Raw genomic sequence first — 23311 nt, 5'->3', positions numbered from 1 at the left:
AACCAGGCAGACTGTACCTGTTTCACGTCTCTGACCAGGTGGAGCAGAGTTGGATTGTTGGGATGTTGTTTCTGAAAGAGAAAACCGAAAAGCTTTACCACACTAATTACCCCTTCACTGTTTTATGCAAGGTTTACATCTATTCATATCCAGACTCATAAAAAATATGTAGTGGTGACTTTAAAGGAATAAAAAAATTATTTAAAAAAATTTCTGTGCATGTGCTGATTCCAAAAACCAAGATGGTGATGGCCAAACGGTAGTCCACCAAACAAACCCTCCTTTATACAGTGTTTTCCTTTGACCACCTTATTCTACACAGTTCATCCTTCGGCCCAGGTGGCCATGACTGTTGCTTGAGCCATCTCTAATAATTAGTGGCTGGTGTGTGTTTCATAATTTTACCGTGTTGTAGAGCTCCTCCAGCCGGCTGATTGTCAGGAAACGGTGCATGCTCACACCATTTTCGATGAGCAACTTGACAAAATCCACCCTGTCCATCACGAGTGCATCCAGCATTGCTTGCTCCAGAGAGCTCACCTTTAAACACAAAGGTAAACATGCCGTTATAAACCAGATTTTAAATACGAGATGATTATTTATAAAACAAACACGATGAGCAGAAAAAGCAAAAATATGTCCACATTACAAAAAAAAACATACAAGAAACATAAATAAATATTATCTGTGCTCTCATTCACACAAAAACCAGGATTCCCCCAAAGTTTCAAAATAAACACGAGCACGGAGGGCAGCTTATGAAGACAACTGTAAAAGGGTTCATGTTACAGTCAAGACAAGCGGTTCATGGCAGCCTGCCAGAATCCAGTCCCCCGGCTCCTCGGACTGCACAGATTGTGGTCAACAGAGATTCTGGGGTCATTTTGGGCGAGTCCAAAGGTTTGAAGCTCGATCTGAGCTAAGCAAACATTCAAGAAAGTTGTGGCTCACACACACACACACACACACACACACAGGAAAACACACATAAACAAACAGGCATACGTACCAGGAGCTGCTGTCCGTACACAAACACATGATTCTTGGCAATGTCTACCCGGTCCCAGGCCAGAGTCAGGACCAGCTGATCGAAGGCAGATGCGTTTGTGCCTGAAATAAACAGGTAGAGACACATGTAAACACACACACCCAAACACACAGATATTAATTCACAGGCAAGTAAAGCCTTATTAACTGCATACTTCCTGTTAGCCAGCTAGCAGGATTAGAGGGGGTTAGTAGAGCAGGGCCAGGGCAGTAATACAGTCAATTACACACTAATACAGCAACGCAGCAGATTACACTACAAAGTAAATCCCTGTTCAGTCTACTGCTCTCTTCTACACTAATCTGCTTTATTGTCCTCTAGGAGCCATCTGAATCAAATGATCATAATCACTGTACACAGAATTGACCGCGAAGGTCAATTATGAATTAAATGGAAATTTCAATGGAGGAAAATGCCGAAATGTAATATTACATAAACTGAGTTCTCAGGTATTCTGTCTGTTTTAAAAAGCCACACGTTAAAAAGAGAATGTATTCAGCGAGGATATTTCCAGCTACTCCTTCAATCTTCCCACTTAATATCCAACGTGATAAATGAATTGAATCATAGTGGAAGAGAGAAAAGATCTTTAAGCAGCACTCAATATTCTTTAAGAGGCCTGAGAGCTTTTGTACTCCAGGGTCCTTTTTGAAGATGAGTTACTGTTCCACCAGGATGACTGCACCTTAGGCTGACAAATATTTGAGTTTGGATGTTCAGTCACAGCCTGTTTGTCTTTTGAGAGTCTGAAACCAGTTTCTCCAGACTATCGATCAGTTCTAGTCACTCAACAAATTCCTTACTTTTGTCTATTTAAACTTGAATTATTGGCTGTGCTGCGCCCACCTACATTCAGTACAACACTCCTCTTTCAGGTGAATAATGTGTTCTGTACTTGCAACGAAGAATGCTTGTGTTCACACAAAAGCTAGTCACAACTAAAAAAAAAAATCTTTAAGTTGTTATTTCTCTTCTTTACAGATCCTGTATGGCATAGTCAAACGAAGTAAGTCACTCGTGTGAATGTTGGACTTTTTCTCTTTCTCTAACAGACTGAAGAAGAAGAGGAATGAAGGCCTTTACACACTGAGGGCATCAAAATCATTCATACTGGCAGCGTGTTCATAAATACTTAGCAGCAGAGGACACATGCTGTGGATCCTATTGACCCAGAGCAGCGTCTGGCAGTCTGTGAGGAAGGTTATTGTATAGCCTAAGCTACTGTAAGCTACTTAATGTATTTTATTCCTTTTAATGAAACTGAATAAAACAAAAGTGAGTTTGAGTAAACAATTGTGCAGTGTATGCATGCATGTAAAGCTTTTATTGTGAAAGGTAAAAATGTGAAGGAGTAGATCTGGTACTTTAAGTTGAAGACGGGACTAATGTTTGACATGTTTAACTATTACAGATAGTCCAAGAGAACTGGTAACAGTGTTGGCAGAGCCCTGTTCATTCCTATGAAAGTTGCTAGGTGGCGCATGAAGCCAAAATGTTCTCAGTGTAAAATTATCCAGATCTTCTGCATTTGTGGGCCCTTATAGCAAATGCACTAGAGTTTAAAGGCAGGAACACACCGGCTCGACTGTCGGGCGTCGGGGACAGTCGAGGACATTTGGGGACAGGTGGGGACAGTCGGACGACGTCGGGTACGTGTCGGTTTGGTGAGTTCATCTGCGTCGGGGAAGCGCGGAAGCTGTCAGGCCTCGTCGGGCCCGATTCGACATGCTCAGCCGGGGAGCGTCGGACGTCGGGAGATTAGACTCGTCGGGTCCTCTGATTGGCTGTGTGCTAGCTATGGGCGGATCTGATTGGCAGTGCTCTAGCAAATCAGTGCGGTGTGAGGAAGGGGGGGAAGTGACGAGAGTAAACATAAACAACTGGCACGGGAGAGACGGCTACATTTTGGTTCGTTTTTTGCATTGTTTTTAAAAATACAGCCACTCAGCCGGAGCGTCTTCTCAAAACTAATAACAAGCTTAATGCTGTGTGCGCTTTGTTTTTAATCTTCATGGTTACTTCTATCTACTTCTTCTATGGTTTCTCCATTACGTCATTTCCTGTTTTCATGTTTTGGATTATAGTCGCAAGACTAGCGCCACCCGTTGTTAGGGAGACTTATTGCATCTCTCGCAAGCGCAGAACATAAAGGCTGCTATGTAGTCGGCAGTCGTCGTGGCGGTGTGTTTCACTGCTTTTTTTCACTCGTCGGACAAGAGCTCGTCGGCGTCGGGTCACGTCGGGGCGGTGTGTGGGCCCCTTAACCCTACATCCAAGGCGCTCTGTCTCAATCTCAATCCTCATGGCAAAAACGTTACCAAAAAAATAGTGATGTGCAAATTTATCCTACGGTGTGAATAGGCCGTAGGACTGAGACATGCAGCTCACTGACTGACAGTGTTGGAATGAAGAGGCCCTGTGAATGTGGGCAACATGATCTCCTCAGGAACACAAAGAGAAGGGCACACAGGGGGAACACTGTTCTCAAAGCATATCTATGTCAAAATGAAAACATTATGAAGTCTTGAAATCTTTATCTCCCAATGCCAACAACCTCTGCATATGAATAGACTGAGTCAACTTTATGTGACTTTTGTGACTCAGTTCCTTTAATAAAGAAGCTGGGGAAAAAACGGTTCATAGAGAAGTCATCTACTAACCTTGGAGTAAAGCCCTCAGAATGGCGACGTCAATGTCCTGGTGCTCCTCAGAGCTGATGTGAAACACAGTGATCTGTTTTCCAAGAAACAAGATAGCACTTAACTTATGTTCCCACCGACATGATCCAAATGTTTGAAGATTCTGTGATATGTGATTGTTTTATAAAAACTAACATCAACTGTCTCTGCTTCAATGGTTCATTTAGCTCTCCAGGAGCTTTTATGCTTGGTTTTCAGGTATTCTATAAAAAGTACTCTTATCTTGGCAATTTTACTGCTGTACTCATTAAAATGGGAATGCATCAATAAAAATCGTAATTAAAGGAAGTGTATGAAAGTGATTAAAAAATGCATGAATGTACCAATTCTTTGCTCTTCATGCACTCCATCAGAGTCTGAAAGAGATGGATGGCATCGCTCTGGCTGAAGTTGAAGGTTTTCTTGATGGTTGCGATGATGTCAGTCTCCACTCCATCAGGAAGACGCCTGTAGAAAAATTACAGGATAACACCGTTACGGTCACACGGCTGAAAGCCACACAGCTGAAAAACACTTAAAATATAGGTTTGATTCCAGTAAAAAGTGCTTTGATTTTTAGACAACACGAGAATGTTTAACAGGTTTCAAAGATGAGTAATAGACTGCACTTATGTATGAAGTGCATCTGCAGCCTTATATTGCGTTTATTAATACATTTTAAAGTCTTTTTGGAAGGAAGTGCGTAAATGTGAGCTTTTATTCTGCATATTATTCTCCTGCAGTACACATGAAATGCTTCAGCAGGATGCTTACAGACTATAGCCACTCTACTATGTTATTTCATGTACCATTTTTGCTGACTGCTTAATTTTCAACCCGAATTGTAGCTGCTCTGGATCTGTGCATATTTCTTGTAAGAAATAAGTTACTTAGTTAATTGTTCTTTTGTATGTCAGCTCACAAAAAGATGCATCTTGAATAGGAGCAGCACAGAAGTAGATAGTTAAACCAGATCACTATCTGCATATCTGATCACTGTTCAAGATAATCCGACTACAAATCAATCTTGGACACATTTACATGACAGACAAATTGTAATCTGAACATTTTACAGCATTGTGTGCAAATTTCATTGGCTTATTAAGCCTGTCAGCAGGTTACTTTTAACTGCACTCTGTCACGAGTTCAACTATTTTCAACTCTTTTATAACAGACTGGGCTGCGGCTGGGCTGTTAGAAATCCTTCTGGGACAGAAATAGATGAGAGCCACCAACGATGCTGCCATCAAAGGAATTGCCAAAAAAAAGAAGAACATCACTGCCTACAACACAGTAAATGATTCATGACTAACAGCAGCATTCTGACATTTCTCTCACTAATCCTTCAACATGAACAATTATTTTTAACCACAAATCTAAATTTTTTATGACAGAAACTTGCTGAAACCTTGACCCCCCCCCCCATACGTAATTAATATTTCCGTTTCTCTATTCATTCCCTACATTTACATTTCCTTTCGGAACGCCACTGTGTGTGTGTGTGTGTGTGTGTGTGTGTGTGTGTGTGTGTGAGTCCTACCCTCCCTCCTCGGTCTGCTTGTGGACATAGGCCAGAATATCAGCAGCACGGCCAGTCCCCTCACACACCACCACTGGGACAGGAGGGCTCTCCTGAAGGTACTCCAGCACGGTCAGGATCACATTGGGACCCCCTTCAAAGATCAGAGCCACAACAGGAACACCCTGACCGATTCCTACAACAGATAAAACAAAGAGTGTGCTTCATGTTTTGGTTTATATTGCATTACTCCCTTCAGCAACAATGTCATGTTCATACTGCTCTACCCAAGTGACAGTTTGTAAGAGGTTGAGATGATAATAACCGACCCACTGTTATCACCTAGTTTCCACCACGCCAAAGACAAACAGACTTCATAATGCAACACCTTTGAGTTAAGTCCCATCTGAAGGGTATGTACTGAAAACTGTCCACCATAGAATTTATTGATGCCAAATAAGCACTCGTCTTTTGGCTGTCTCCCTGTGGCTGGCTACACTTCCTGAAGTAAATCCAACCAAAAGGGAACAGTTAACTTGCTTCATACATGAATTAGTCAAGTAACTTTTTCCAGGAACACTTAACAGACAGTGCAAAGTGTCAAAAAGGAAGAAATAAGCAAACTGTAGCTTCCTTCTGTTTAATGTAACTGAAATGAATGAATGCCTTTTGGAGTAATTTGATGGTAATTTTATGCCACTTTGGCGGAACTGCTCTTTTAGAAAAGGCTGAAAAGCAGTTTCTAATGTAGGTCTGGGCAATATGTCGATATTATATTCATATATCATAACTAGACATCATCCTAGTTTCTCCCCAGCAATGTCTTTTCCTGATTTAAGGCTGCATTACAATACAATTATGACATTTCTGAACCTACCAGACTGTTCTATTATTTGCCTTTACCCACTGAGTCATTAGATCCACATTGAAAAAATCTCATTGTGTAAATCTTGTGAAAAAAACAATAGACAACCCTACTATATCAATGCAATATAGATATCATGATATTTGATTTTCACCATATGGCAAGTTCACTGACTGACACGACAAAGACAGTATTTTATTTCACAATAAATACAGAGAAAGACTAGAGTTTGAATGTATATTATTATTCATAAATCACACATCATAGTTATTGTCCATTGTCAATGATGCTTGTGAAGTCAAAATTAAACAAGAGAGAGGAGTTGTGTCCCAGTCTGTGGGAGGCACTTCTGAGAAATGGGGACATTTTCAGGGAAATTTGTGACAACTTTATGTTTCATGCTCATCATTTACAAGTAAAAGAGAAAACATAACATAGACTCAGAGTTGCAGTGGAGTTGAATCTTTCTGATGTACAAGTTCAAAGCCACTAACAGGAAAATGACAATAAAAGAATATTCCTCTGGACAAAAATAAACTCAAGTTGGCAAAAACATTTTTCTTACATGACGCTATGGATTTCAGTCATTTAATGTGTCAATTGTGGTTATTTTGCGTAGGACGAGATGAGACCACACAAACAATGACACTGCATCATTTTTTTTTTAAAAGCTACAGACTGCTTTTAACTGAATATCCAAAGTGACCCCTCAAAAATCCAAGCAAAGAAGTTTTTCTTACGTGCGTGTATTCTTTGGAGGTTGATGTGCTTCTCCAGGTCCCGCCGCAGTTGGACCTCAGCGCCGTACTTGCCCACCGTCCCATCATCCACCAGGAGGAAATGGGAATGCAGATTGTTGAGAACGTTTAGTTTGCTGAGGGGGTTTAGCAGCGTCTGATACGGAGCGATGATCTGCCGTGTGGACAGAGAAGGCAGCAAAAGGGAAAAGAAAAGGAGACAAAAATCGATTAAACAGAAAACAGAGGTTATCAGGTATCTTAGCATTTGCTGTCAAAGATCTTTTGAGATAATCTCAAATAAATGACAATGTAAGAGCTGCATCTTACGTCTCTGCCAATAAGGTCGTTCCGGTTTTCAATGACTCCCCAGGGTGCGATCCCGATAGTGCAAATTTTCTTTGATGATCTTGAACAGTGTTCTTTGAGAGCATCTCCCACATGCTTTGCCACACCTTTAGGAAGGAAACATGAAACAATCAATTTACTTTCACTAAGTCTTGGACAGGACTTTCAAGCTTTTATTGCTACTTAACCTTTGCCATGCCTCACTTAAAACCTTCCCCTAAAAGTTATACTTCTTACTATTTAAAAACACTTCACCAGCTTAGCGGCAGAAGTGTTTAGCCCTCTGAAACATTTGTTTTCTTTAAATGATCGCTAAAGAAAGGTCTCTCCAACTGTCCTTGAGCGGATTAAAGGTTACGTTTGAAAAAGTATCCAAAACAAGACTTAAAATTGTGATATTTCTGTCAAAACGACTTTAAAAAAAAAAAAAGCAGATCCTGTTAAAAACATTAAATTCTGCACTCCTCAGTGACTCTGTGAAGCCATGATTGATTCTGCTGAGACAAACGGTAATGTGACAAATAGTCAATGAAAATCAGACAGAACAGCAGACTGTTTACACAGAGCAGAGAGGAGAGGACAGGAGAGGTTGCAAGAGAAAGATGCAAATAGTTAAAAATGTATAGCAGGCGGGGACACTATTTTTTTCAAATATTTATGACACTTGTGGGCACTTGGAAAAGTGCATATAGAAATGTCATTTTATTCCAGTTTTAAAAAAAGATAAATTCAACTTGCATTTCCTTTTTTTCTTATTATATGCTATCATAGCTTTGTTATACTGCTTTAAAGACATTTTTAAGTCATTCCAACTTCTAGCCATGATTGAGCTGATTCCATAGAGGTGCAGGACTTATATATTGTAAAATGTGAAAAAATAAAAATAAAAATGAAATGGCTTTAGGTTCAGACTTTGGGAAGTCGTAAGCATCGAGCAGATAAATGAGACTTGGATTATTCTGCATGACTTTTGTTCGTTTGTCAATGGATGTTATCATACAGTTTTGTTGAAGTTGAAGCCTGGCAAACATTTAAATAATTAATGATAAAATATGTTTTAGGCCATTTTTGGAACCTCATGAAATCTTCATCAAAACAACACACAAGGTGAGTAATTAAGTAAAGTAAAAGAAAAAAATCATTAACAAAGTGTTAATTTAACATATGTATTTGGGAATTAATATATGACCAGTATCAGTAGATTCCATTAACCATGCATGTGATAAGAGGTAGACACAACACCCGAGCTTCTGTGACCAAAATGCCACATATGGGAAAAGTCCATAGCAAGTACATTAGTCCTGGGGTTGTTTGTGAACCACAATCCTCAGCTAATGGATTTCATGGATTCAGCAGTAATTTGTGATTCAGGAGACCATCCCAACTGGTCAGGGTGCCAGAGGCATTAAAAGTAATCACTGGTCTGGGTAATTGACCCTGTGAGTAATGATTTAAACACTATGATCAGACCACACCATCTTAACGTTGTGCTGTGGCTGCAGACACACCTCGGCCACGACGCATAGCTAAATGACACGCTTAGAGCCAGGTATTACAGCTTCTGCTACATCAGCGCATCACACACTGATAGTGGCTGTGTGTTTGTGCAGGTTTGAGTACAATGTAGGAGCTGAGTATTATGTAAGGGAGCAGGGGTGGAAAGTAAGAGTTATTTGGCTGCCACATCAATTCAATAGCATGTGAACTACGCATTCATCCCTTTGTTTTTATTTCTTAGTCAAAACTACTATAATCTCTGTCTGACTACACACCTGTGTTGACCCCTCCAGTGAGGATCCAGGCCCCCGTGGTGACTGCAGCTTTGATGAGGCCTTTGCCCACCACCTGCTTGATGCGTGGGTGCAGCTCGAAATTCTGAACTCCTCCATGGACAGAGATGAGGATCTTAGGAAGCTCTATATGCCACTCCTTCAGCATCAGCCTGAGGATGCTCTCTGGCCGCGAGTCGTGGGACAAACGCACATACTGCCCACGTTTGCACACACACAGGAGAAGCACGTTCACACGGACACATAAAGCAGAGAAAGGCAGCGTTACATCACATCCGAGAAGCTTAAACGAACAAACGTTTGGTAGGAAAATTAATAATTGATTGATTGACTCATCAGGTAAACTCGGGAGATTAATAATTTATTATCCGTAATAAAGAGTGGGGATAGACTTCTACCATGATCCTTTAATTTTCATTTTCTTATTTACCACAGTGTTATACATTTTTTTTTAAAAGTATCTTAAGGAATCGTGCTCATTACATTAATACACATGATTAAATATATGTAAACAAATTTTCATAATGAGTGGTTACGCTGAGGATAAAACCGTAAGACCTGTTTTCCGCAATCCATGCTACAGTTATCAAGACTCACAAGCTGCCTTTTTACATAACCAACATGACCTTCAGCAGAGAACAATTTGCCCTCCTTACCTTGGCTCTGTACGAGTGAGACCCTCCCTGGAAATTGATGACACCATAGGCGTCAGTGGGGCTCGCCTCTGTGTGTTTTTCCACCGACCACTCCTCCAGCTCGGGCATGGACAGGTTGGGGTTTTCACCCAACTTCACGTCCGAGTACTTCGTGGCCAAGCTGGCTGTGAAGCCAACATGCTGCCGCACCAGCCGCCCACAGCAGCATCTAAAGTGCAAACAAAATCCATTTTAATTGATACACTTATATACTTGTTAATTTCTACACATCTTGACAGAAAATATTGTAGAACACAGATAAACCAGATGATTAACAATAGCACAATTTCATTCTGCTTAAAGGCATACTATGCAGGAGTTGTTGAAATGTTCAAATTTGGCCCCTCCTCCCCAGCTAAACAATAGTTAAAGCAAACCCAGATTATCTCTGTTTTGAAATGCTTTGTCCACCTGGCGTTTCCTCTCACTATGTTTGTGTGTTTTTTTCATACCGTGTCCGCTATTTTAGCAACTTAATGATTAGAAGCATCCCGAACACAGCAAAATGAAAAGAGAAAGTACAGGTGGGTCGATGAACGAGACAGATAATTATTTTCCTCTTTAAAAGATTATTTATTTTTTGGGCATTTTTCATGTTTTATTTGATAGTGACGGAGAGATTGGAACCTGGGTCCGCTGCGACAAGGACTCAGCCTTAGTCACTTTGTCCAAATATTCAAAAGCAGAGAAATAATATCATGGGAAAATTGACAAAAGTGACTTTTTGCAAAGGAACATGGAGCTTTAGCTACGCTATCATGTATGTAGCCATCAAGCATGTATTTAAGACAATTTAAATGGCTGACAACTGAAAATATCAAAAGTCCACTGATACCCCTTTTCAACCAACGCAAACCTAGTTCTAGTGCTGGGCTGAGTAGGTGCTGGTTCTCAGTTGATTCAACTTGCGAACCATTTCAGAACCTGTTTGCTTTTCCACAAACTAGAGAGCCATGTCATTACCTCACTGTATACGTCTATATAACAACACATCTGTTCTGTTCATCTTGAATGCTATGGATGGTGATTACTTTCTTATTAGCACTGAACCTAAGATGTTAATGTTAGACTTTGTTGTAAGCTAATGCTAGCTGTTCAACAAATAAAATAAAAATGAATGATACACGTTTTAGTTGGTCTTGTGAGTCACACCCCCAGCCCCTGATGTAAGTGGTTCGTGGTTCAAGACAAGCAAAGCGTTGGTGTTACTCTGGAACCAGCTTTCCTGGCCAAGAGTCGGTTCTTAGGCTGTCGAAAAGCGAAGAACTGGTTCACGATTAGGCACCGACTCCAAACCGGCCCTGGAACTACCTTGGTTGACAAGGGGTATGTGACGACATTTTCAAACAACCTATGGTGCTAACATTAGCTTTCCGAAAATCTCAAATAAAAGACTTTCAATATTCAGTATGAATTTCAGAATCAGAATCAGAATTAGAAGTACTTTATTAATGCCCAGGGGGAAATTACTTAAATTGTTTTAACTGACTTTTAATGTGCCTCATTAATGTATTATTAACACTACATACAATGACAAACCTAAGCTTTATTGTTTTCACATGTCCTTTGGCTGCCTTACGCGAGAATGTGAATGCTGACACATAAAGCCTGGAGGTTCATCGTTTCCTGTTCAGTGGGAATACATTGTAAGAGAATTTGCCTGCAGGCCTTTTCTGGTGTAAAGTAACTGGTTAGTGTTGATTCTCCCAGGCTTATCCTGTCAGGTAACAAAGAATGAGGGGAACAAAGACTAAAAAAATACTTACCGGACTAGCTGTTGGCAGATCTGGCATCCTGGAAGGCATCTGGAAGGAATAGCAAGGTAATCATTAATTTTATCAAAATGTGAAGTTAAGTTGCAAAGGCATAAATAAAGTTATAATGCTGTGATCTCTGGTCAGAAGGAAGCTCACAATAAACAAAGTTTGAGGACATTAATGAAGGTTATCGGTCAGCTGGGCAGGCAGCCCAGTTAGATTGGCCTTTAACCAAGAGAGCATTGTGAAACCTGCCAAGGGGACTCTCACTTTGATCACAGTCACATGCAGGCCTTTGGCCCCATGTTAAATGGATCTATGTTCACCAACACCTCTGAATCATCTTGGAACAGCAGCACATACTGCAGTTAGTGGACAAAATCCAATGGCAAATAATTGATTTAAAAGAAAAACACAAGGGAAAACAGTAACCCTGTATCATTGTGACTTCCATTTCTTCAAAGTGTAACTAAAAACAGAAATGGATTACACACAAAGGAGGTGGTGAAACAGTGAATACACACACAACTGTGGGAAACTAATTCATATTAAATAAGAATAAGAAAGTAACAAACAAAAAGTTCTTATTTGCTCATTTCTTTATAACTGGATGATTTTGGTTCCAGCTGCTGTCCCTTTAATTAAGATATTTCGTGTGTGCTTCTCATGCACACATGGTACAAAGTGAATAACTGGCCTGCATGCAAAGCCAAGAAGAGGCCTTTTGCAGTTTTAACACTGCTTTGTAAGATTCCAGTAAGTCTGCCAGAAAATCCTGTTTCACATCACACACACACACACACACACACACACACACACACACGGTAAACAAACAATCTTTTTTTAAACTTTAGAATCATATTATAATTTAATTTTCTGTCAAAGAAATTTCATTAAAAAAAGAAACATCGGACTGGGGGGGAAAAAAACTGTCACCACAAAAATTCATAACTATTGAAAGAAAAAGACAATAAAAGTTGATTTATTTTCAATGACAACTTTTATTTTTGATGCCAAAACTAATTCAATGTCATTGTTCTAGCTCCACACTAAAATAGCAGACTGATGGGAAATTATTTTTATTTTTTTAAAGAAAAAAAGATATGATACACAGGGTCATCACTGGTCTCCCCCTTCACTTAACACTGTAATTATAGTGACAGACATAAACATCAAAATCATGTGGAAACAGACTCATTTACTCTTTGGGAGAGCAGTGGTTAGGGTTTGGGCCTTCTTTTACACACACCATACAATTACACGGTTTCCATGGCGAACACCACACGGCAGCACACTACAGTCCGTCTGAGCACATACCTGTGGGGGTCCTTTGACACTGGAAGTATGTACACACATTCCCTCTTGGTGAAAGTGCTTTCTATCCAGGGTTTCTGGGACTGTGGACAAAAGAGAAACAGTTGCATATTGTGAGCAGTGGGGAGCAGCTGATGGTCCTCACGTGTTCAAGGCTTTGTTTTGTTTACATTGAAAGAAGTCAAGCTGCTAAGAAAATTGTCCCCTGTGGATGTTAAAAACAATGCTCCACTGTGCAGCAGCTGAGTGCACTCACACACAGTGCTGATATAATATCCACTGTAGTTTCACAAAGACAAGCAAAGCAAGTACAAAGTACATGGGGATAAACCAAAAGTGGTAAGCTGTCAGTTTTACTTAGTTTATTACAATTTTCTCCGAAAATAACAGAACATCCTAAAAGGGGGCTTGTAACCCCTTAATCCAGGATTTAGTCTATGAAAATCAAAGGGATCAGAAGCTTTAATAAAAAATAAAAAAAAAACATTTACTTAGGACAATTATAGTTCAAGAGGCAAGTCAGCTACAGGTGCCCGCTGGCGTTATAAACTGCAATAAAATTCCCATTCCTTTAAAACAAGGATTTATGCTGCAGGAATTTTCAATTAAATGCCTCACGCCTTATTGTTCCCCCCGGAGTACAGCTCAGAGCGATTAGCACCATTAATCCTTCCCGGCACAAAGAGGGAAACCTGCAAACACCGTCACCTGCTTTACACCAAAGCGTCTCAACTATTCCTGAAACTCAAACAATTGTATTACAGCAACCAGGGATGAAAATGCTTGAACCAGGCAGTAACAAGAAGGTGGTTCTCTGCTGGAGCAAATAATCCTCACTAGTCAACACTAGACAGAGAAACAGAAGTTGTCTAAATTGTTTTATCTTATCTCTGGTGGCAAGAGTCCCAACCATAGTGCCACAGCCTCTATGCTGCCTGATAACAAATGGCGGTTTCACAGAAACATCTAAACAAACAAGTCACTCTGCCGCTTGACCAGTGACACTGAGCCACAGAGTGTGTACCTGAGAGTACTCCTCTTCATCTCTGTGTTTAAGGGCTTTGTACAGGAACATGCCAAGGCTCCTTCAAGCATCTCCTGGACAAACCACAGTCACCGCAGCCTCCCCTGAGCACTGGATCATCAGCAAGCAAATCTCTCCCCTTCGATCTCCGTCTCTCAGAAGAAATTTCCATACAGGTCTCAAAGTCTACAGCGATGCTGTTACCGTACAGATCCGGCCTGAGTTAAAAGCTGAGTGATCAGTGAGAGGTTGCAGCCTCCAAACACCATCCACGGTTAATCTGTAAGAAGCCACTCAGGGGGCAGATGAATGTGTCTGAGACCAACTAGATATTATACTTAGGCTGGGGAGAAAGAGACGAGGGAGGCGGGGGTGTGGGAGAGGATTAGTGGATGGGCAGAGGCCTCAATGATATATACCTAGTTGTCTACTGAGGACACGCCACCAACTGTGATTCATACAGTACACACAAAACCTAACCCAACAACACAGGCCCTGCACTTAAAAAAAAAAAAAAATCCAAAAGAAAAGCATAAAAAAGGTTAATCCAGATTAAATGGAGGGCACTAAACTAATGTTAACCCTGTGTATTTAAGCAACATGAATTGCAAAACATGGGTTCACATACTAACATAAGGCACGATGTTCACACTGAGTCTCCTGTATGGAAAAGCTCTGCATTAGGAGACACTGACAGTGCATATTAAAACATACTGAGTTACTGTCCTAATCCAATGATGTTAAAATACTCTATTATATTATGTTACCTCTCTCTTATTAGTCCTAAACCATTCACTAAAGAAGACAGTAATCAATGCTACTGTATGCCTAGAGTATTTGGGAGAAACTTGCTGTAAAAAGATACAGAAGAGCGATCCCATCATGTTGATTTATTAATTTTTTTATGATCAAAAAAGCAATTAATCACCTACTTAACGGGTCAGTGTCGTGCATAACGTGCACATGCTTGGTATGAGCGCATTAAAGGAGTTGCTGATATAAGGATCTTAATTTTGTATTTTAAACAATGTTTAGACCTACAGTTATATTGCAAACATTGGCATTGCCATCAATTTTTTGTCTCAGTCAAATTCCATTTTGCTGAAATTCTGCTGATTTGTTATCTATGATTGTTGTGCAGAATTCTTATCCAGCAGGCAGTTGGTGTGTCTAAAAGTTGAAATGTATTGTGAACCTGCTCCTGACTGATGAGCTGGTAAATGTGATGTTTTTGTAGGTATAAATTATTATTTTAGAGGGAATTATCATCTTTCAATATGTATTTAAGCTTAGGCTGAACCTCTGAAGCCTGAGTTAACCACAGTTTAGACAAACCTTTACTTATATATTATCAAAACCACTTATTTAGAGGGAAAAGCAAAAGTTAATGGACCTGAAATTTTGACTTTGACACACACACGCACACACACACACACACACGACAAATTAGTGTAGTTTAGCATAACACTGTCTCTACTATCCTCCTACTTTAACCTTTCCAACAGAGCTAGGATAAATGTCTCTGCCTGTTTCCAGTCTTTATGCTAGGCTAAACAAACTGCCTGGCTCTGGCTTAATATTTAACAGACAAATATTAGAGAGTGGTATTACTCTCCTGATCTCTCTGTAAGAAAGTGAAAAAAAAAAGAAAGAAAAAGTGTATTTTCCAAAACTTAAAAGTTTCTGTAATTGAAAGTGGCAGATGCAGATCACATGTGACTGTTGGTTGACTAGTGAGGATCATTAATATATATATATATATATATATATATATATAGACAAATATATATATATATATATATATATATATATATATATATATATATATATATATATAAATATATATATATATATATATATATATATATATACACACTTATTTCTTGAACAGTATACTATCATTACAGTCAAGAATGTATATAGTGTTAACGTTATAGTACTGGTATGAAGAGTGTAATTATGACACAGCTGGTGCCATAATTACACGCTCTGTACTTCATCTGATAACAGTAATTGGAAATTTGATTTGGGTTTGCTAATTAGCGAGCTCTAATAGCAATACTATTGTCAATGCCTGCTTCTTAAAGAAATATTTCACCCTCAAAATGACCATTATTGAAATTAATACTAACCCTGTGTTGAACACCGTTTTCCTCATTTGCCTCCATGCTGAATCCATATATGGAAATAATTATTCATGATTTGAAGTGAAGGGGGGGGCTGTGTTGAACAATAGCAAAACTATATGAAACCATCTGTTCAGAAAGTCTCACACAACTCACACTGTATAAAGCAAAAGTGTTTTAAATAGTATGCTTTTAGCCAAAGTCCATGCGTTTAGGAAGTTGTGAGCATACGACTAAATAAATGAGACGGAAATTTTACTGCAAAAGTTGTGTGAGAGATTGTAAAAACTATATAAAAACATCTGTTCAAAGTTGTTAACCCCATTTACTTCAATCAAAACAAGAACAATTACAATATTTTACAAACGTATTCCTTTAACTAAACAAAGTAATCAGCTACAGCTCTTTTTATTGGTGCTCATCGATTTTACTCTGTTGCCTGCCTAACAAGTTGCATCATGATACAATATTATGTTGATCCTCTGGACAATGACACAATATTTGTTGATGTCACAAAGGCTGCTATGATACGATTTTGATTTGATTCAATTCAGGGACATGCAATCAATATGAGATAATATCATTTCAACACACAAAAAGTATCAATCAACACACAAAAAGTAAGAAAAAGATATGATTTGACAATTGCATTATTGAGCTCTTCAAAGCATTTAAATGAGAAAAAATATACACATTCTTGTTAGTAAAAATAATAAATATGTAGTGGGAGTTCCAAAATAAAGCTGCATCTTAAAGATGATATGAATTTATATTTTTACACTGTATCAATTTGAATAAATGCTCATTGAATCAATGTATAGTTACACCCCTTCTGTTGAGATGATGTCATAATCTGGGACTGCATTGTAATTAAACACTGCAGGTCACTGACTCTTCAGGCCCCCTTGGTTTTTAAATTAGTGATCTAATCAGTGCTGCACTGTGGAAGAATGCCTTCAAACTCAACAGTGGTGTCGTCTTAACAAATCTAACAATCTAACAAAGTGTTAATGGGGCAGAGGAAGCAGGACTGTGCTAACCTGTAACCATGGTACCTGAGAATGTCAGGCAACAAAAGCCGTGAACACTTGAGAGCTGCTGCCAAAAACACACACACGCACACTCTCCCACTTCCTCGCTCCCTCCCTCTTCCTCTCAGAGGTTTTATGATTACTTTGTTCCTGTAGGAAATATAACCCAGCACCTTTCCATCTCTCTCCGGGTTCAACTATGTAGGAGGCTGAGAGTTTTGTTTATGGGCAACCGTGCGTGTGTGTGGTAATTTGCACCAACATGTGTTTATGTGAATGTAGAGCGAATTTGTTCCTACAGAGACGCACAAATCTGATCACACACACACACACACACACACACACACACACACACACACACACACACACACACACACACACACACACACACACACACACACACACACACACACACACACACACACACACACACACACACACACACACACACACACACACACACACACACACACACACACACACACACACACACACACACACACACACACAGAGTGAACTCAGAAACCTTGCCAACTGAGCTCTTCCTTCCCCCTCACTCTTTTTCCCAACAATATAACGAGGCTGGCTGGTCGACCCATCATTCCTCTGGCCCTGCCTGACGTAATACGGGGTGAGATAACATCTGGCTTGGCAATTCTATTACCCATTAGAAAGAGTGGAGGATATGGGGTCAGCACTTTAATGTGAGCAGTAGCCAAAGAGAAGAGTGGTTCTCAGAACCTGCAGAAGCCGTTTTTTCCCTCAATTACTTTGATAAATGAATATACAAGTACACTGGCGATATGGCTTCAATGAATTGGTTTGTGTTTGAAGAGAAAAAAAATGGAATGAAATGGAGCAGCAAATTTGTGCCTTATCTTTGTCATATATATATATATTTGATTATTATTATAGATTTTTAGAATTGAACCACTGTTATATGGCTATAGTTTAAATCACGGACACAGAACTAGGCCATCCTCCACGCTACAGTGAGCTAAGGCTCCTGTCATGAGTTTTTCCATGCCATAACCTTAATGCCTCACCGCTGTTTCTCTCTGCATTAAGTCACATCACAGGGGAGCTGCAGCTGCAGCTGCACTACGCTACATGCAGAGGTACTTCAAGTCTGGATACAGACAAGCATCATGCATTTTGGAACTGTGACCAATTAGATATGAAAATATTACTATATTTATGGATTAGTTGATTGACAGAAAATTAATATGCAACTATTTGGATAATTTAAGTATTTTTTCCAAAATCTTCTGCTTCCAGTTTTAAAATTGTGCATATCTGCTGCATTATAAGTTTAATTTTACAGTCAGTTAAAAATCTTTAGGGGTTTGGACTGTTGGTTGAACAAAACTAAGCATTTCAAGTCACCTTTTAGGAAATATGGTGGAATTGTGGTATCGGACACACAATTAAGAAAATAACTAGCAGATATGTAATAGTTAAATAAAAACTCATTTTGCAATCGACACTTAAAGACAAGTGAAAAAAAAAAAGACATGTTTTGAGGTAGTCCCATGTATCTAACCCTTCATGGACACAGTGAGTTCTATCAAATTTCATCAAAAGGATACATTTTTAAAATTTCACAATGTGGATTTGTTTCAGGCGGTTCTAATAATTGCCTGCTTCTCATGGCCAATGCTGACGAAAAACAACAATTTCCATATTTTTTTGTATTTTAAAAAGAGGATAAAAAAATGTTGTGAGCAAAGATGGATTATTTAATGGTCTATGACCTGGGCTGATTGTTTCTAGTAAAGTACATAACAACTTCCAACACAATCTGGCTCTTCTAGAGCATGTTGTCTAGGAATTAAAATGAAATGCTTTTGAAATAATTGTCAAATCAGACATGTCAATGTATTCAATATTCTGTACTGCTGACTGGCCACCAACAACTACTGAATTTGGCTTGTTTAATCAATGAAAGCAAATGGCTTTTTATTATTAGGTGGCTAATTTATCGGCTATAATTTTACTATTGGAATTATACATAATAAAAATGTACCATCATCAGCCAATAATGTTTTGGTACCAATATATATTATGCATCCCTAAATAAAGTGTAAGAAATTTAAAATACATCTGACAACAGGCGTATCCAATTCAGATCTCACATGCTGGCTTTTGTGACCTGGCTCATATCCAAGTCTCAGTCTAGCCAGTATAACCAATATTACTTAATATTTTTGAAAGGGTCAGCAAGATCAAAATAAGCCTTTGCATTGGCTTCATTTAAAGAGAATAGATCACACACTCTACGAGACATTTAATGCAAACAGAACTTGTCAATTTTCAATCTGTGCTACATCGTAGTTGTGTTGAGATCAAAGACTATAAATATATTTTAAATGGAGGGGAAATGTTCCTTATAACCTTTGGATAAGATTCCTGGAAAGAATCAAGGAGGGAACTTCAATTCATAGTCATGAGACCAAAGTGTGATGGCTCTCCAGCCCTCACCCTCGTGCCCTCTGGGCTTTAGCTTTAAAAGGCTACACAGCACGAGCTGATAGCATGCTGGCATGCCACCCTGAGTCCTACCTCCAAGCAGCTGTATAACCTAATAATGTAAGCCATGTGATGGCTATCTAAACATCTGGTGCTCATGGTTATGCGAGCCTATGAAAACCCAGGATTAACCAGTCTCAGGACAGGAGATAGCAGCAGGGACAATGCAAAGTTACTGTTAACAAAGTGGGGGACTAAGACAATACCTCTCTTTCCACATACTCAGGGTTTTCCCTTCCATTATAAAGGTAAAGGCACAGCACCCAGGCCATTTAGGGCCCACCTCAGCCAAATTATTGTAAACTCCATATGGAGAGCATCAAGGACTTCTTTAACTTAAAGTTTTGTCCTTAAGCTTTTTGTGTGTTGTTTGTGTATTATCTAGCTGTTCTATATTGTTGTACTCAAATATGGTAATAATAATGTTCCAAAATAATGTGAAATTGCATATTTATTACTTAAAAATGTGCAGATTTCTTGGGGGAGAATCCCCAAACACCCCACCAAATATGTGCATCTGAGTGTTCCATAAACTTGGAGAGAACACTGATATTAATAACTGCAACACAAGAGATAAAATACATACTAACTTGGTTTTCCCTCCAGTGCTCTTTGGGTAGCACAAAGCCCACAGAAGTCAGCTGGATCAGATGGATAATATCTGCAGGGGAGCACTCCATTCATAAAAATTAAAAAAATCAACAAACTGAGACTGTGACCAGTTTTTTTGTTTTTGAAAACCCAGTCCAGGGCCATTGGAAAAACTTTATCACTCATCTTCAAATGGGCTTGTGTGTGTGTGTGTGTGTGTGTGTGTGTGTGTGTGTGTGTGTGTGTGTGTGTGTGTGGTGCAAATGGATTAGAGAGTGAGATAACAGAGCTCAGAGAGGCATGCCACAGTCACCCTGCAGGCTGAAACGGGAACACACACGGACACACACGGACACACACACACACACGGACACACACGGACACGGACACACACAGACACACACAGACACACACAGACACACACACAATCACAATCATTTCTGGAGCACAACAAAGTGATGCAAGACCAGTTTCTACCAGCTCACAGGGCATTACAGCCTGAGCTGATGACCAGTTCAACCATCCACTATTACGTAAGAGACTGTGACTTGCAGTAATAAAGACCTATATGACCAATTGTTAATATAGATCAAAGCCTTGATTCTGCCTTGAATCAGCATTAGTTGATTAGACTGCTAATAGACTATCAGACTGTTCAGGGCAGCAGCACAGGAGAGTCCCTCATGTAAGCTGGAGCATGTGACCGGCTCAGGCCAGCACTGTGGGAAATAAGACAGTTTTGCACTGAGGCAAAAGACAGGCACCAGCTGCTCTGGCATCTCGGGGTATAATGGATATGTAGGTCCTATAGATCAATACCAAATAGGGAGATTAAATATCATCTGTAATGATATTTTCCTCATGTTACAGGCCACAACACAAACGTATGCGACCATTTAATTCAAGTTAATGTGTGTGCAGTTGCTAGACATCACATCCACATTATTATAATTAACCTGTTTTTACTTTAAGCACTGTGGGTCTGTGTTTTTATAGCTGCATAAACATGGCCAGTTGAGTGCCAATAACCACAAAATAGGGTTAGGTGGCCTGATGATAAAAAAATGTCTTCTGTCAAAGACAAACTTCAGACTGCAAAAATTTCTCACTTTTATATTTTACGTTTTCACGGGTCATGGTGGGCAATGTTGAAAATAATGGGTAGGACTGACAGATAGCAATACGACCATTTGAACAGACAACAGCATAATAAGAACTACCTTACATTACATATAGAACTGTAATTACATTACATACAGAACTGTAATTACATTACATACAGAATTTACGGCAAAGTTTGGTTCCAAAACCGGGGTACGCAGCAAACCGTGTGTAGATAACACCTACAACAAATATGATCATCTAAAACTATGTATACTGTGACTAAGGGTTTCATCCATGTTTTTCACTTCTTATTCAAACTACCATTGCATTGTTAATATCTATGTACTGTGTATATAAGGAGAGCTAATATTGTCAAAATACCCAGCTCTTACACACACAGTGTAGTAACAACACAGCGTGGTCAATAATGACTCACAACTTTGGCTACATGTCATCATCTCTTTCCATTCACCCTCTGCTACACCATAGAAGACTAGACAGGAAATACTTGGGAAAAGAGGAGGCCGTTGCCATCCCCAAGAGCAATTGCCCAGGGGCCCACGACCTCTAAAGGGCCCAGGGCATTGTGGACACAAGCAAAATATCTGGTTATTTCTCGCTTATATGTTAAACTGTCCATTGGAGCCGTTGTTCAAAAATGAATTTTAAGGTGACAGGGTGATTTTTATTTAAAATGAGCTGATGACCAAAATGCTACTTGATTCTAGATTCTTGTGCTGGGAAAAGGCTTTGTTAAATAAATATTGGATGCTTTGAAAGTGGTTGCTTACTTATTTTTTTGTGTTGATTTTTGAGGACACTTCCTTCCCTATCTTTTTCCATCTTTTTGTACGGTGTCCTTGAGTGCCAAAAAAGGCGCCTTCCAAATAAAATGTATTATTATTATTATTATCTATGTAGTGGGTCAATTTTGCCAGATTATACTGATGCTGATGTGTTTTGTTTTCATAACATCATATGTGAGTGAGTGGCTTGACAAGAGGACATTGTGGTGCATTTGTAATTCTATGAGCGTTTGTACATCTGTACATGAAAATGCACTTGATGACAGTTAGTTATTGATGTATTGAGTATATTAATTGTATATTACTGTAATTTATTCTGTATTTTGCCAGATTATAGTGATTCTGGGTTCGTGATGATTGAATATTGCTGCCCAGGGTACAGCAAAGTGTTAATCTGGCCCAGCCCAAGAGGAAAAGTTACAACTAACAAACACAAATGTTGAGACTTGTCTGCAGCAGGCCTACAATATTTCACTGTCACCACACAGCAAACAAGTCATGAATGGGCGTCCAGAGGTCTAACAAAAGTCTAAGATAATAAATGCCCTATTTCATCATCACTTAACTTTCCCCGGCGGAATAAAAGTATTCCGTTTAAACGGACTTGGCAACCACTCAAGGTGGCATTGACTTGTTACTGGCAATGACAGCGTGTCTTGTCCGACAACTGAGACAGCTGGTAGAAATGTGTCTCAAACAAGTGCCAGCTGTGCTGAAGAGCAATCCTTTGTCTGTTTTTGTCTGGTGCAGAAATAAGCTGTGTCTCTGTTGTCTCCTGGCAGAGAAAGCGTTGCTAACCTCAGCCAGCTACCGCTAGTTAGCTTCCGTTAGGTACCTAGCCTTTAGCGCTAGCGAGCTAGCTACTTAGCCTGCTAACGTTACGCCCGTGTGTGATTTTGGGGTTTTCTCGCTAGACAGTGTGTCACCGTGTACACTTTGCTTATTCCGTGCGAATTACAGTGTTGTATCAATACAGACAGGCAGTCAGCAAACGCCACCGGGGTCTCGGCTGGGTGCCTGTCAGGCAGGAGGCAGCATGCATGGGGGGGAGCTGCCACTCAAAGCCCCGATCAGTCACGACGATCCTCCGCGCTCATTTGACAACACTATAAAACCCGGAGGAGAGGATCACATACCATTCTCTTCACCGTTGAGACTCAGGAAGAGCTGTGTCGTGGCTTTTATCCATCTATCAGCGGTGCTCTCGGTTAGCCTTGGAAGGAAAGCCCGGTGGACGCTGGAGAGATCCGCTTCGGCTGCAGCTCCAGCGGAAGGTTGCTTTTTCATAATTGTGCGACTCCAGACTGACGCTGCATGACGAGCCGGCTGACTCAGCCAGCACACTGTCA

General features: G+C 39.8%; 1 protein-coding gene across 1 annotated transcript in view; it reads right to left on the bottom strand.

Moving 5' to 3' along the window:
- The window catches only part of trpm7 (transient receptor potential cation channel, subfamily M, member 7), a 46418-nt gene extending 23107 nt beyond the window's left edge, over positions 1-23311 (bottom strand). Inside the window, 13 exon segments of the mRNA XM_059349530.1 lie at positions 18-71; positions 406-540; positions 1010-1110; positions 3709-3781; positions 4071-4194; positions 5267-5441; positions 6851-7022; positions 7178-7302; positions 8968-9181; positions 9642-9849; positions 11447-11485; positions 12755-12834; positions 23099-23311. Coding sequence (XP_059205513.1) covers positions 18-71; positions 406-540; positions 1010-1110; positions 3709-3781; positions 4071-4194; positions 5267-5441; positions 6851-7022; positions 7178-7302; positions 8968-9181; positions 9642-9849; positions 11447-11485; positions 12755-12834; positions 23099-23101 — 1503 coding nt within the window. The 5' untranslated portion in view covers positions 23102-23311.

This window comes from Centropristis striata, chromosome 2 (assembly GCF_030273125.1).
Source record: "Centropristis striata isolate RG_2023a ecotype Rhode Island chromosome 2, C.striata_1.0, whole genome shotgun sequence".
In the NCBI taxonomy this organism is placed as follows: Eukaryota; Metazoa; Chordata; class Actinopteri; order Perciformes; family Serranidae; genus Centropristis; species Centropristis striata.
Note: the sequence above shows the minus strand (reverse complement) of the source record. Positions and strands in the feature narration are given on the sequence as shown.